This window comes from Amblyomma americanum, chromosome 2 (assembly GCF_052857255.1).
Source record: "Amblyomma americanum isolate KBUSLIRL-KWMA chromosome 2, ASM5285725v1, whole genome shotgun sequence".
In the NCBI taxonomy this organism is placed as follows: domain Eukaryota; kingdom Metazoa; phylum Arthropoda; class Arachnida; order Ixodida; family Ixodidae; genus Amblyomma; species Amblyomma americanum.
In genome coordinates, this window is record NC_135498.1 from 144,950,809 (window position 1) to 144,965,173 (window position 14,365).

The window sequence follows — 14,365 nt, forward strand, 5'->3', positions numbered from 1 at the left end:
AAAAAGAGAGAAAGAGATATGAAACACCTTTCCCAACCGGTCCACTCTCGTTTTCACCTGGCCCTCACCTGGTTCGTGTACGATCTCGTAATGCATAACAACTGAGGGCAGCCGTCCGCCGCTCCCACCTCCTGCCCCCTAGCATTCATCTCTCATTATTACCCCCGCGATCACGTGCTCGCAACTGGCGACGACATTTGCCAGAGAGAGTACGCCGCGGCAACGGTGGCGTCCAGCGGCATTGATCGTCCCCCTCTCCCGCGCTCGTCGCCAGCCGTAAAGCCCACTCCCGCTCACTGGCGCAGTTTCGTCGGCGCGGTCTGCACAGCTGAAAGCCGAGCTCTCAGCATCGCCATGCCCATCGTCCTGTACAACCTCGTCGGCAGTCCACCCTGCAGCTTCATCCGGTCCCTGGCCAAGGAGATCGGAGTGGAGCTGAGCGTCAAGAACCTGGATTTCACCAAGAAGGAACATCTTACCGAAGATTTCCTCAAGGTGAGTGTGACGATAATTTTAGAATGTTTCTCGAATGCAAGCGGGTGCCAGTAACGCTGTGTGGAACTTTTTGCATCTCATGGGTGTGCTCTAAAGAAGGCATTCATCGAGGCCGCATGACCATTTTTTCCCTCAAAGAGATGCTTTCATGCATAATAGACGAATGCGGAGACCGAAAGGAAGGAACCTTAGTGTCGCAAGACATGCCGAAGTTAACGAAAATTCTTATGCATAACAATAGGTAGAAAAAGTCAGTTTGCATTTTCGCACAATTAGAAATGCAAGCAGAAGAAAACAAAATTTTTCCCGAATATTATCTTTTTTAGGAATTGCATGCAAACTCTCTTTTGGAATCAGTGACAAAATTCCACTCGCAGATGGAATTTTGCTCCATATAAAACAGGATAATTGCGGCAGAACGGAAGCAATCCAAAAAAGGCACGCGTTAGGATGGTAATGAAACAAGGTCTACCCAATACATGGCCCTGAAATATTTCAACGGATTTATACGGATCAACCTACAACTTACAGGTACGCTTATAAGTACGTGAATATTTTTAGTTGCGGCTTCGAACATTCCGTAATTAAAAATTAGCCTAATTTTATCGGCATTCAAAAATAAACAGTCATCGTGGGTTGTTTGAAAATTGTCTTCAAAGACCGTCGCTAGCTAGAAGTTGTAGGCAGTAAATAAAAAGTTGCATAACTTTGTTCTACACGAAACAAAATATGATTAATGCACGGAGTATTTTGTTCTGTTTTTACCATTAGAAATATTAACAATCATTCGCTGTAGTTCACACAGACCCCATTTGGTATACTTTAATTACTTTAATGTCACAAAATTAGAAAATAATTGGAAGCCTCTCGTAGTTTATTAGCCCCGTATTTAATAAGTGCCAAAGTTAACAAGTTTCCTGTTTGGCGCGTATTGATCTTTCCTAACACTAACGTTTCAATGTTGTTTTAAGTGAAATTATCTTTAGTAGTTTGATATGTTTTGTTGAAATTTAGTTCAGTATCAGTCTAGTTAAGGTCACGTTATAGTCTCCTGATTTTAGGACCCTCGCCTGTATACTGATGTTTATGCAGTCATCACCCATGTACAGTCTGCGTCACCCTCGTGTACAACGCTCGGGCGGTGCACTTCCTGCAAACAAATTCAGATCTTATCGCAGCCGCTAGATTCCAGGACAACATTTGCGCCGAAGTTGTGCCATATAAACCCTAAAACAAAGAGACACGAGCACTTTTCCCAGAAATCAGGTGCTGCTCCCTAATTTAGGTTTTTCTTACGGGGTGCGCACTTCTCGAGCGCTCTACGCAAGGGTGGCGCGGAATGTACTGAACCAATTGTCATTTGATTGAAAGTTTTTTATTCTGCTTTTAGTGTTGCTTTAGTAAAGCTGGTTTATCACACCCTCTGCATATATATTATTCTTTTATTTATTTAATAAATATGCTATATTTATTTGTTTATTAAATAAAAGAACAATATATGTGCAGAGGGTGTGATAAACCAGCTTTAATAAAGCAACACTAAAAGCAGAATCAAAACTTTCAATCAAATGAGAATTGGTTCAGTACATTCCGCGCCACCCTTGTGCCTTTACTGGTAGTGCACGCTTTTCTGGCAGTGCACACATTTCTTAAGTCGTGAAATATGCGGTCAGAAATAATGAAGGAGCGCAATGTAAAGCTGTCTGACGTCGCAACGGAAGTGAAAACGATTACGTTGGTTTTTACTGCATCTTGAAAGCCAGCTGTAGCATGTCCAATGAAGTGAAAGCGCAAAAAAAATTTTTCTTCTGATAGCTTTGCCTTCCTCTATGTTTAGCCTAAATAATATGCGATTCGCTGATGACATTACCTTGCAGACTCATCAGGAGATGAACTGTAAATCATGATCAATGAGTTAGACAGACAGAGCAGTACGGATGGGTATAAAAATTAACATGCAGAAAACCAAAGTAATCTTCAAGAGTCTAGCCAGGGAACTGTAGTTCACAATTGGCAATGAGTTGTTGGAAGTGGTAACGGAATTCGTCTACTTAGGGCAGGTAGTAGCAGGTGATCCGGATCATGAGAGACAAATAACTAGAAGGATAAGAATGGGGTGGAGCGCACATGGCAGCTTCTCTCAGATCATGAATAGCAGGTTGCCAATATCCCTCAAGAGAAAAGTGAACAACTTCTGTATCTTACCGGTACTCACGTACGGGGCAGAGGATTGGTACTGGTTGTACCACAGCACACGTATAGAGGAGGGTTGAGTGCGTCGAAGGTGTAGCATACAAGATCTCACTTTCATGCTGTGGATCGTATGTTGGCCAGGCTGGGCGATGTCTTAACGAACGCCTGAGGGAGCATCACAATTCTTTGGACAGGGCAGCCGGTTCGAATTTGGCGCTGCACTGCAGGCAACCTAAGCACACGTGCACCCCATTGCTTCATCAGACATCCGTCATCTTCAAACATAAAGATCAGATAGTAAGGGAACTAGTAGAGGCATATCACATTGACAAGGGGGGTGAAGCATGCATTATAGCAAGCCCTCATCATCATTGGCTAACCACGAAATCACCTGTTTAGAGTATGCATTTGCAGCAAGGTGGATTTAAGATGTTCAGAGATGACGCAGTGTTTCTTGAATATCTTTGTTCTGTTTACTGTTTGGCGGGAATAGTATACGTAGACACGTGCGTATTAAATCACCAGTTGAAAGTCAGCGCTCGTGTCGTCGTGTTTGTTCCGTCCTCGTGTTTTTCCGCGCTGTTTTACAATGGACGCTATCAACTGCCTGCGAATCGAAAGATAAGCAGACCACAGATAAGGGGATGGATGGTCCTCTGCAGTGCCGATACGGTGGTCCTTTTGTCCACTGCTGCAAGCCAATGCCGCAAACATGTGCAAGGTAGCTCTACGCGCCCTCTCAGCGAAATGTGCTGCGGCTATTTTTTCTCATATTTTCTACAAGTATAAACTGTCTGTCTGTTCGTTGATGTGAAGTAGTATAAATCCATCCCAAACATGTGTCAAAATAGCCACGCAATGCTCAAGCAGTTATTTTTCTTATTGAAAATGCCTAAAGTCGTCACGTTTCCGCATGATACATATAATCTTGCCCTTACTAGCATGCAACAAAACCATCCTTTAGTACACGGTGGACCTAGCTTGCAAACGGTTTTTTAGCGTTAGCTACATTACGGTAGCATTCGTTAAGGAGCTCGTGTCGCAGAAAAGCCGCTGTCGTCGGTCGTGAGCGCAAAATCCCTCCTCCTGCCTGTGAGCGAGAAATCCCTCCTCTCCCCGTGAGCGAGAAATCCCTCCTCCTCACACTCCTCTCGTCGCAATGTACGCCACTGGCCCAAAGAAGGCGCGCTACGGCAGCGCCTCCCGCTCGTCTCGTTCGGGCGCAGTGATTCCGGCGTGCCCGTGCGGGCACGCAGGAATCACGCGGTGAGTGGCGAACAACACAGCGCATATTATGCAAAGCACGTTCACCACGAAGCTTTCGGCTTGCTGCCCGTTCGTTCGGCGCGGAAGCTATGCTGGCGTTCGTGGCATCGGGTTTGTCGAGAACGGTGTGCCGGCGAACTACGACTGCAACTTGAGTCCCGCGCGTTTCGGCAAGGCGTCTGGCAGCGCATCTACGTGGTTTTCCGCTCCGCGCGTTCCGTGGACTCCCTGGCAGTGTTGCAACACTCTGTGCCTTCCACTTTTAAAGGCGAAGCTTAAGCGTCCACCAATTTTGTAGCGGGAGCTACACTGGGCTACCAGTCGAGTATTTCGCGGCACATGCGAGAGGCCAGTTGTGCGCATGCGCCGTTAACATGGCAACCGGAGAGGAGCAGAGGGCGCGCCCGCTCCACCGTCGAAGGTGAACGTGACGTCATACGGATGAGCAGTTGTGCCCATGCGCCGATACTATCGTAACCAGAGGGACCCCACACCTGCGCCGCGTTCGTCACCGCCGCCTCGCCGCTGGCCGCTCTACACTCGTAGTAAAATTTTTCACGCTTAGCAAGCATGAGTGCCGATGATTTTTTGCACGCTTGTTCTAAGCGTGGTGTGTTTTCACGCTTAGTAAGCGTGAGTGTCAATTGAGAAATCACGCTTCATAAGCATGACTCAAACGAGGAATAAAGCTAGTCAAGCGCGAGTGAACGCAATTTTTTTGCATGGTTGTTTTAGGCGTGGTGCGCTTTCAGCGCTCAAGCTTGCCATGCGTGACTGTGGATCTCCCGAACGCTAACCGCGAGATAAAGGTTTTTCACTTACTTGATGCGGCATTGTACTGCTGTGTAGGCCGTCAAAAAACATTTAAAAGGAAGCTGAAAGGAGGACATTCTTGTTGTGCCGTTTCTATGGGCTTGGCAGCTGCTTGTAAAATACTGATGATTACCAATAAATAGCTAATTACAAAAATTAACTTTTAATTTTCCTCTCGTGGTTATATGCAAACAACACTGCGCTGGGAGAGCGTAACAAAAGATAGCTAGCTTTTTAGAAAAATAGAAAGTCATTTATAGTACAAGTAGAAAGCAAAAAAATAAGGCATTCCTTCATTAATTCGTTTGCTACTCTCACCATTTTGTACTTAAAGGCACATATCGCGTGCTTGCGCACTGCTCATGTCGGGCAATTCGACATTGTGTGCTATGTTGCTTGAAACGACTATGCGTTCACAAGAACGCTTTTTCTCGCGTATATACTGCGCGTTATTACAACCCGGTTTCAAAACACTTAAAATGTGGCCTATCTTCGCTTATTCACTGTCGTCGCCTTCACAATCTTAGCATGAGCCTGAATTTTCTAATAAAAAGTTAACATTTTTTTTTACTGAAACGCTAGATTCATAATATCTTCCTACATATGAACTGTGTAGCTAATGAAAAATGCAAGAGAAGGTCACCTCATTTCAACATTGTTTAGGGGCTGCATTATGAAAATACCCATTCCATAAATTTTGTAGGTTTTATATCATGCCAGAAATTAGGCTTAGAGAGTGCGGACTTGTTTAGTTTTCTGATGAACCTAAGCTCTGTTGAAGGCAGTGCAAGATAAATTTTCATAAAGTATCTTGCGCCAGTGCGCCTAGCCACTCTTACAACTAACCCTCTGATTAACATGCTTACGGCGTCATCACCTATAAGTTTATAAATAAAAGCAAGGAATGTGGTTACGTTATACATATAGAAGCAAAGCTGAGGAGCACTATACGAATGCGAATTAAAACAAATTTTAAATGAGCAGAACTTTTTATTGATCATAAGTTACAAAAATGCTTCCCTAGAAGAACAATCCGAGAAAAATATACATGGAGTAGAAAACAGGCTCAAGATGCATCCTTTATGCCGTTTTAAAGGAGCGCATGAAAACTGCTATGTAAAGTCATGCTGTAATGGAATGCGAGTACGCATATACCGTACGTTTCCACTTTGCAGGCAGATATTGATTTAAAACTATTTTATGAATATATAATTCAATAGACCTTTTGCCCTTATACATGAATCAGGCTTGTTGTGGGCAAGTACACAGGTAAGATATTTTGTTTTGTTTGCACGATTGTTTGTTTTTCATTCCGGCTTGATCATATATTTCTCTCAAAGTGGAGCTTCGACAACAAATTCCCGTAGCCTTTTTTGCGCGCATGTAATTACGACTATACCAGCACATCCTACCACAGCTTGAGTAAAATCTCCATATACGTAATGTCCTTTACGTAATGTACGCAGAAACAAAGCACTAAGGTCTTCTCTCAGATGTTTCGGGTTGCAAGTCGACGATTGCACGGGCTCTCTGCAGTATACCAGCTGCTTCCTGTAGCCCCACGAAATGCAAGGGCCAACGATGACTGCGGGTGAAACCCGGCAAAGATAAAATTAACAAAATAAAGTAGTACCTGATGGAGTAAACCGTTGACAAATCTCACTTAGTGAAGAAGCTAAAAATTTATACAAACTATTTCACTGGCGCAGCCTCACATTGCGACTGCGGCGTTAAATCTTCGTTATACACGGCTCAAAATAGTGTGTGTTAACAGAATGAAGAAGTTTAGAGTTGAGCAAGAAACCTCGGTTGTGATAAACGATTTTACTCACCGTTGAGACTCGGGCAGTTAATGCATGCCTTTGCCGCAGGTATGTGTCGAGGCCAGTGTACGACATCCAGTTTCGCCGCTGCTTCGTTTCATGGTTCATCACACAGCATTCCCTTGCAGAATCCCTTCTTGGTCCCGAGAGCATTAGCTTGTGTGTAATGAGTTCCACTCGACAGGACTGTTTCAATAACTTTAGTCGTCACCTGTGAAGAGAGCGCTTAGCTCTGAAGAAATACCATTCAAAAAGCTTGCGAAATACAGGCGTATAGAAACTTACTATCAACAGCCATGGTGGTTGCTCCATAGTAATCATCCCTCGCCGTGGGCTCATTACCCTATTGGTCCCATTTCTCAGCAGGTGCTGCAGACAATTCTGAACAAAAGAGTACAATAGTAGCTTGCGCATTATCAGTTTTTGTTTATAAATGGATTTGACCGCGTGATTTAGTCTTCTACAGTTACGCATGACGTGAAGTTTTTTTGTACGCACCACGTATGGGAGCATGTCGTTGATTTGTTCAACATTCAACGAATTTACTCACTACAAATAACGCCAGATTCTACGCCGGTTTCTAAGGCACAGAGTTGAATCGTTTAAGGACGCAATGCCTCACAGGATTGCAACAATAAGTCGAGCAGCAAACTTCATGCTGAGCAGAAATTACGATATATACTACCATCGATTCCAAGTTGACGCTACCCAACTAACTGCAAGAAGCCGTTCTACTTTCTCTTGACCTCTGCTCTGTTGCAGAGGTGAGGTGTTCACTTCGTGCTCTTGTAGTCCGCTTTTACTATAGCTTAACATGTGGCTTGCCGAGGACGGTAAAAGCGAAGTTTATAAAAACATCGGCTCAGAATTATAAATTTCGTTGTATAGGAGAGTTCATGATACCAAAAAAACAACAAAATTATGGTCGCGAATCGTTTAAACGGTGGTCATAAAAGTCTCTATATTGAAATTCATAGTAACTGTATTTACATCGAAAGAAAATGCGCTCAGCACAGGGTGTTAAAAATATTCGTCAATCAGAAAAATCCGTTAACCCAGAGTTTGTTGTGACTACGTTTCGTTGTATCAATAAAGCTTTCGTCTCGAATTTGAGCAATGGCATTCCAGAGGTAAGCTATTAGTCGCAGCATTTTGCACCAAACAAAGCACTGGCTTTTTGTTGTCACAGCATTTTTGTGGATCTGCCGTTAAATGTGCAGGTCTAAATTCAAGGCTTTAACACGTCTGCTGTTCTTGAGCTGCTAAAAGAACAGCTTTTCTGCCCGTTCGTATGCTGTCATTACGAGAACACAGCGCGGCTGCCACTGTGCTGCGTCTTTGCTGCCGCGACAGCTAACGACACCGCCCGCAGCAGCACTGGCTCTACGTACCAGACCGCAAACCTATTTGTGCTGCCTCCCAGCAATATAAATATTAAATACACACGACTGCAACTTTACCCAGCAGACAGCAATTCGTTTAGGTAACAGAATTGTATCATAAAATATAAGGTTAGGTTGCAATGCCGCCCACAGTCACGTGCGACTTTAATACAGTACTATTAGATGAAGCATCGCGCACTGTCATAAAACAAGCAAACTCCAGCCGCGATGTGTAGCACAAATAGGCACGTTTTTAGAGTGGCCTTAACGCCCGGTTCTGTGTAGTGTAACAAGTTTCAACGCGTCGTAATGTTCGCTTCGACTGCGAATTGCGGTACGCCATATTTATCTAAGCTTCGATGCTCTCCGCGGAGAACGGTGGGAGCAGGCGCTTTCTACCCCCCGCGCGAGCAGCCAGGAGGCTCAAGGAGCGCCGGTGGTACTACTACTCTCCCGAAAGTAGCCACCGACGCGAACCGCAACGCGGCCGCGAAACTTTGGCGCCAAAGAGCAAACGCTAACGAGCGCGAGACGCCGAGACAGGCGAAAACGGATGGCGAACAATACGACTCAGAGCAACGGCAGTGAGAGCAACCCTCCTTTCTTCTGGTCATCTCTCCCGGTCGACCACACCAGCCGATTAATTCAAATGGCAGCTAAGAACTTGCTTACAACTTGCTCTTAGAATTTGCTCTGAAAACGTCGTTGCTCGGAAAATATTTCGAAAACATATTTTGAATGAAGACCTTAAAAAAAATTGCTTACCTAGATATTCAAAAATGGCCGATGAGCGCCCACTGTTCGCGAAGAGCGGCGCCATTGTTCCACGTGAACTCTGGGCAGTCGTACTCGGTGTTCTTGCACCAACTCGCGGCACACCAAGCAGGTCAACCGATGCGAACGTACTCACAACATTGTTGCTTTTCCGCCACTCTTCACCATCATAAACGAGCACGCCACACTGCACACGCTTGAAACGCAGGCAGACACGATGCACAAAAGAGGCCGCTATGGCCGGTGGCTCCAATGGCTCTGGCGCTCAAACCACGTTTTCCCGCCAAAATCACTGAAGCGAGCGCCACCTTTCAATGCCTCCGCGTGAAAAAAGAATAAATGAAAGGAAGCCACAACACCAAATCAGAAGCGAGCAACGGCCGCGTCGCCTGCCTCCGTTGGTGATATGTATCAAGATATATATATATATGCGTGATGAGAATGGAGATCGGCCGCACGAGTTTTTTTCTTAGCGTGTGTTTTCTGGTCCTCACGCATGGAATCTTGCATCACGCGTAAAAGAAAGCGAGGGGGGGGGGGGGGGGTTTCCTGAACGCGCGTCACGCTTGCATGTACGAAAACAACTCTTATTTTCAGTCACGTGGTTCTCAACAGGAAGTTCATGCCACCGACGAGCGCGTTTCACGCTTAAAACCGGTCCGTGACAGGACTCTATGCGTGCAAATATTTAGAGTGTACCACCCAAACCGCGCGTCGTCGCATGCGCAGCATTGCGTATAAAAGGCGGAGATGTAATCGGCGGCTGTATCGCAACACTTGATATGGATGCACAGAAGGAGAGTTCAGCCGCTGCTAAACGGCCCTATAGACAAGATGACATTAACTCTTCCGATCGTGAGGTTGTCGCCTGGCAGTTGGCTACTAAACAAACAGAGAACGTGCGTCAGACGGCGAAGAGAGCAGCGGAGACGCCCGAACAGAGAGGAACGCCTTGCCAAACGGAGACGCCAGGCTGTCGAGCGTAATAGACGCCGCACAGCCGCCGAGATGGAGCCTATGGAAGGCGTCAGTCAACGGGAACCAACCGAAGAGGATGTGAAGGCCCTTCCTGTGACTGATCACACCATTCGAGTTTCCGAAAGTGCATCTGCGACCCGGACATTTGAAGCCGACTTTGCGAACAATCCGTTTGGACACATTTGTAGTGTGTGCGACAGACTGTGGCACTAAGAGGACTTGACACGAAGTAAGTAATCCAATGAATGACACTTTGCGTTTGACATTACCAGAAAAAGCTCAGCCAGGGAAACGTACCTCCCGATACGTTTATCCTGGCCTAGCGGAGCTAAGCCATCTGCCAATTTTTTTCTATCCCCTCGCGGATACAGAAACGATGGCGCTACAGAGCGCCCCCCCCCCCCCCCCCCCCCCCCCCAGCGCGAACGCGTAGTTAGCGCGAAAGTGCCCGCGATACGAACCAAACAGTGAAAAAAAACAAAAACAATGGCGGTGGTTTCGCTCTGCTTAAACCTGTAGTGACGCGATAGCTACAGCTGGCCGAGTGGAACTTGCTCAGTTGAATTGCTTGCAAAGTTAATCTTTCGCCGCTCCGTTTCGCGGGGCGTTGCGTCTTCATCTTCGTCCCACTTGACACGGCGCATGCGCACAGCTGTTGCAGCTCGGTTTCGCCGGCGCGCCGCGCCGCCGGGAGCAGTTGCTGCTCCGCACCACGTGGCTGGTCACGTGACCAACCACGTGCCACATGGCGGTGGCGGCGCCGCCACGGTCACGTGCCACCACCACGCAGAGGGCTCGAAATGCTACCGTAACTAGCTCTCACTACAAAAAATCATATCCTAAGATATCTACACGCCAGTAAGTTCAGGTCGGTAATACATGAAGGACGCAGGGCGCGGGAAGCTCAGGCGGTCGAGAGAGAGAGAGAGAGAGAGAGAGAGAAAAGTGGTAGAGGAAAGGCAGGGAGGTTAAGCAAAAGAATGTTTCGGTTGGCTACCCTGCACTGGGGGAGCGGGATGAGGGGACGTAAAAGAATAACAAGTAGAGCAGTGTGGTCTGTATCTAGCACGACAAACAATGACAAGCACACTGAAAGTCACAGACTGCCGCAGCCATAGCCTGCACACCTTGAGGACTGCCGAACACTGCTGCGACCTGAGTAGAACAGATCTACAGTCCTCTATCACTGATATGAGGCAGACAGGCAGCGCAGAAATTCTAGTGTGGGGAAAGGCTGCTTGCCGTAGCGGCTGATAACGTTGATGACAATGTAACACATCCCGACTTCTTCTCGGACCTATGTAGCTGGAGGATGTGTTGTGCCAGCTATTGGACAGCTGAAAGCACTGGATTCAACAAATCCAGCATCTGCAGTGCATTCTCTGCAGCTGGCATGTGTAACCTAGAAAGCAGCCCACGCATGACATTCACGATTGGCTTCAGCATTGCAATCACTTGCGCGTCTGCGACTTGGGCCGGTTCCTGACTTACTACCCGACCAGCAGTAGGCTCAAAACACTGGGTGCCCGGTGACTGTTCTATGACTGAGGGTGTGGAGTGCTTCGGGAGCAATGGCCAAGTCGCCGGTCCCGGTCTCGGACCGGAGTTGGGCCTTGTGCTTGATTAGCAATAGGCTCAGGACTCTGGGTGTGCAATACCTGCTTGGTCACTGCGGGTGTGTGTAGCTCCGGCATGGATGACCAAGACCCGTCTGCGACAGTCGTCCCTGCCTCGCCAGTCATATGGCTCCCGTTCCTTAAACCAGTATAGGGGGGGGGGGGGGGGGGGAGGAGAAGCTGCGGAAATTCTTGGATGATCTTTTCGAACCCTCACTACACATTTAGAAGGCCTGTGACGAGTGTGACGACGTCGTCGCATCTTAACGGCGGCTTCTCTTTGCGTAGGATTGTCTCTTGTAATTTGTTTGACTATCCCGTTCCCTTTTCAGGCGAGGACAATAGTCCGAGGCAGTGTCATGAGGGCCGCACAGGGGGGGGGGGGGGGGGGGGGGGTGCGACGGTGCGCCGCAAGTCAGAGAGCTTTCCTAAGAGGAGGGGCACGTGTCGAGAAAGAGAGAGCTCCTCTGGTGGTGGCCCGAAGGTAGGCGCTATAACTTGCAAGCAGTGCTGGGATGGAGCCGCCGAGGGACGGGAGCTCGTAAGTAGACGGGCGTCCGTAGCCGAGGCAGGTTGTACCGTTCGCATGGCAGATCGGGGTAGGTTTTCGCCCAAAAACTTAAAGGAGGCTTCCTTGAAGCCGTCATAAAGGTGCTCACTCGGCGGCAGAAGATTGAGCTTGGAGAAGAAATCGGCGGGCAACTCCCTCTTCAAAAGAAGGTACCATGCATCAGATATTTGACCGGACTCTTCACGTAGAGCTGAGAGTCCACTTACACAAACCAAACGACGGGACTGTTCGGGTGGAACGGCCATAGCTGCAGACGCGAAGGGTGGTGAAGCTCAGGTGGCTGCCACTGGTCTTGAGCCACGTCCATGGTGAAAAGGCAGAAACCGGAGGGTGCGGGCAGCAATGCGTCAGTTTTCGGTTACCATATATGTGGCGCACAGTGGAATGAGATACAGAGCCGCCACATTTATTATTGCTGATGACGGGCATAGAACGAAGCCTGTGAGGCATGCAGCAAGCAGTTCGAATAAAGCTGCTGTTGGAGCTGGGAGCCTTACCTGTTCTATTCCCCTCGCGCTCAGCGTTCTTCTACCTACTCGCGCCAGCAGAAGCGGTGGCACTACAGTTTTATTGATGTATCAGTGACCCATCGGAATGTGCGAAAACTGCCCACTGTGGCAGGTGGCAGTTAAAGTAATCATTAATGCGGAGGCTTTCCTAGGCTATGTCGGCGGGGATCACGTCCTCAAAATGTGCCGGCAGGAGTTGTGGGCAATTCAGAAGAGGTAGCATCAATTGAGTGGTTGTAATCGAAGCAGGATGATGTGAGGATGCTGCCCGAAAAAAAGCTTTCGAAATCGGATGAATATTCAGTTAATTAGACCGAAATGTGTCCAAAAAATGGGCAGGCCCAGAGTAAAAGTACCGCGAAATTTGAAAGCGACGGAAGTAGGCAGGACTACAGGACGAATTTTAAAATCCGGAAGGGTTTGAAAAGTTGAAATGGGCAATCACGTGACCAGTGATAAGTGATCGATAAGTAACTAGGAGATAGAAAAATAATGATAAATTAGATGCAATTAGGTAAATAATGAGAAGCAAAAAGGAAATGTAGGGTAAATTGACTGGACGAGGATACAGTGAGTGCACGGGAACGAAGCATGGGGGAAATTTTGAAAACTCGAAATGCTTGCCGAGATGAAACGAGGGTAAAATCAGAGTTAATCGATTACCAATCAATGATGTGAAGAAGAAAACAACCATGGCGCCAAACTTGAAATGCGACCAGTGTCGGGGAAGCGTCAGCGCTTTCACATTCTTCTAATGCGGATAGCCGCAGAGATCTGTAATTTTTGGTCAAGAAGGTTGCTTGGGAATAGCAACCTGGGTCTCACAAGGTCCACTGGTGGCTGTGTTTCAAACAGCCACCGGCAGTGACAGTGATGCATCCCTCAACTTCTGCACCATTTCGCCATGAGTGGTGTGAGGACTCGCAGCGATCTATGAATGCAAAGTAGACAATGGCCAATTTCACATGTATGAACATTTATCCATCGTGCCTTTAAGGCGGCGCTCAAATGTCCCATCCTGTTCTTCTATTCGTGCATTCTGCGCATCATAGACTCTTGTTTGTTCTCTAAGCTATTTTCCTTTATCTTTACGCTACCGCAGTCATTCGCATTCAGTAGCTCGCTGCATCACACTTAATTTATCCCAAACCTGTTTTTATTTACTAGACCAATAAACAAAGGCTGGGGCCGCATAGCGGATCTTGCTACTCCTTTTCACCAATTCATAAAAACCACATGGCATGATGATAGACAGTTCAAAATAACACAACACAGAGACACCACAACATATAAAACAAAGCAAAGCACGAGCGTCAGGAGAAATAACATGAATGAGCGAACATAAACGTGTGAATGTCAATAGAGCAGTATACAATAAAATATACATTACAGATATGAATAAACAATGACAGAAGAACAAAAAATAACCGATTTTCAGTATACACAGTAAACGTAAATAACGCTATTGATGCACTCAATAACAAACAAAAAACAAAAATAAGGTTCTTTGCAGCAAGCACAGCAAAATAAAATAACATATTGAAGCACTTACTCACAGAGACGTAAGAGCTCTAACGTCGACTAATGTAATTCTATTAAACTAGCATTTCCCAAGGATGCCGCGGTCCTCAAGGAATGATATAAACGCCACAAGTGCTCGCTTTTGCAGCGCACACGTCGGCCACCGGCCTAATAACTTTTGTAGCCTTAAGGGTCTTTTGTCATGAACGCTCAAGTCTCTCTTCAATTGCGACTTGAAGCAGTCATGCACTCGGCAATCCAATAATAGGTGAACCACATCCTCATATTCATGGGCATACGCACACTATGGGCTGTCTGCGTGGCCAATTTTAAACGAAAGTGCTTCGTGTAAGCCATGGCTAACCACTAGCAGTGAAGGAGTGTTTCTAAACTTCTGCTGATAGATAATGGAATATTAAACTGC

At 46.8% G+C, this 14,365-nt stretch overlaps 1 protein-coding gene across 1 annotated transcript in view; it reads left to right on the forward strand.

Annotated features, from left to right (window-relative positions):
- The first annotated feature begins 227 nt into the window (after positions 1-227).
- Positions 228-14,365, forward strand: part of LOC144121857 (glutathione S-transferase 1-like) — a 110,045-nt gene continuing 95,907 nt past the window's right edge. Inside the window, exon 1 of the mRNA XM_077655272.1 lies at positions 228-495. Coding sequence (XP_077511398.1) covers positions 355-495 — 141 coding nt within the window. The 5' untranslated portion in view covers positions 228-354. The remainder of the gene's footprint in view (positions 496-14,365) is intronic.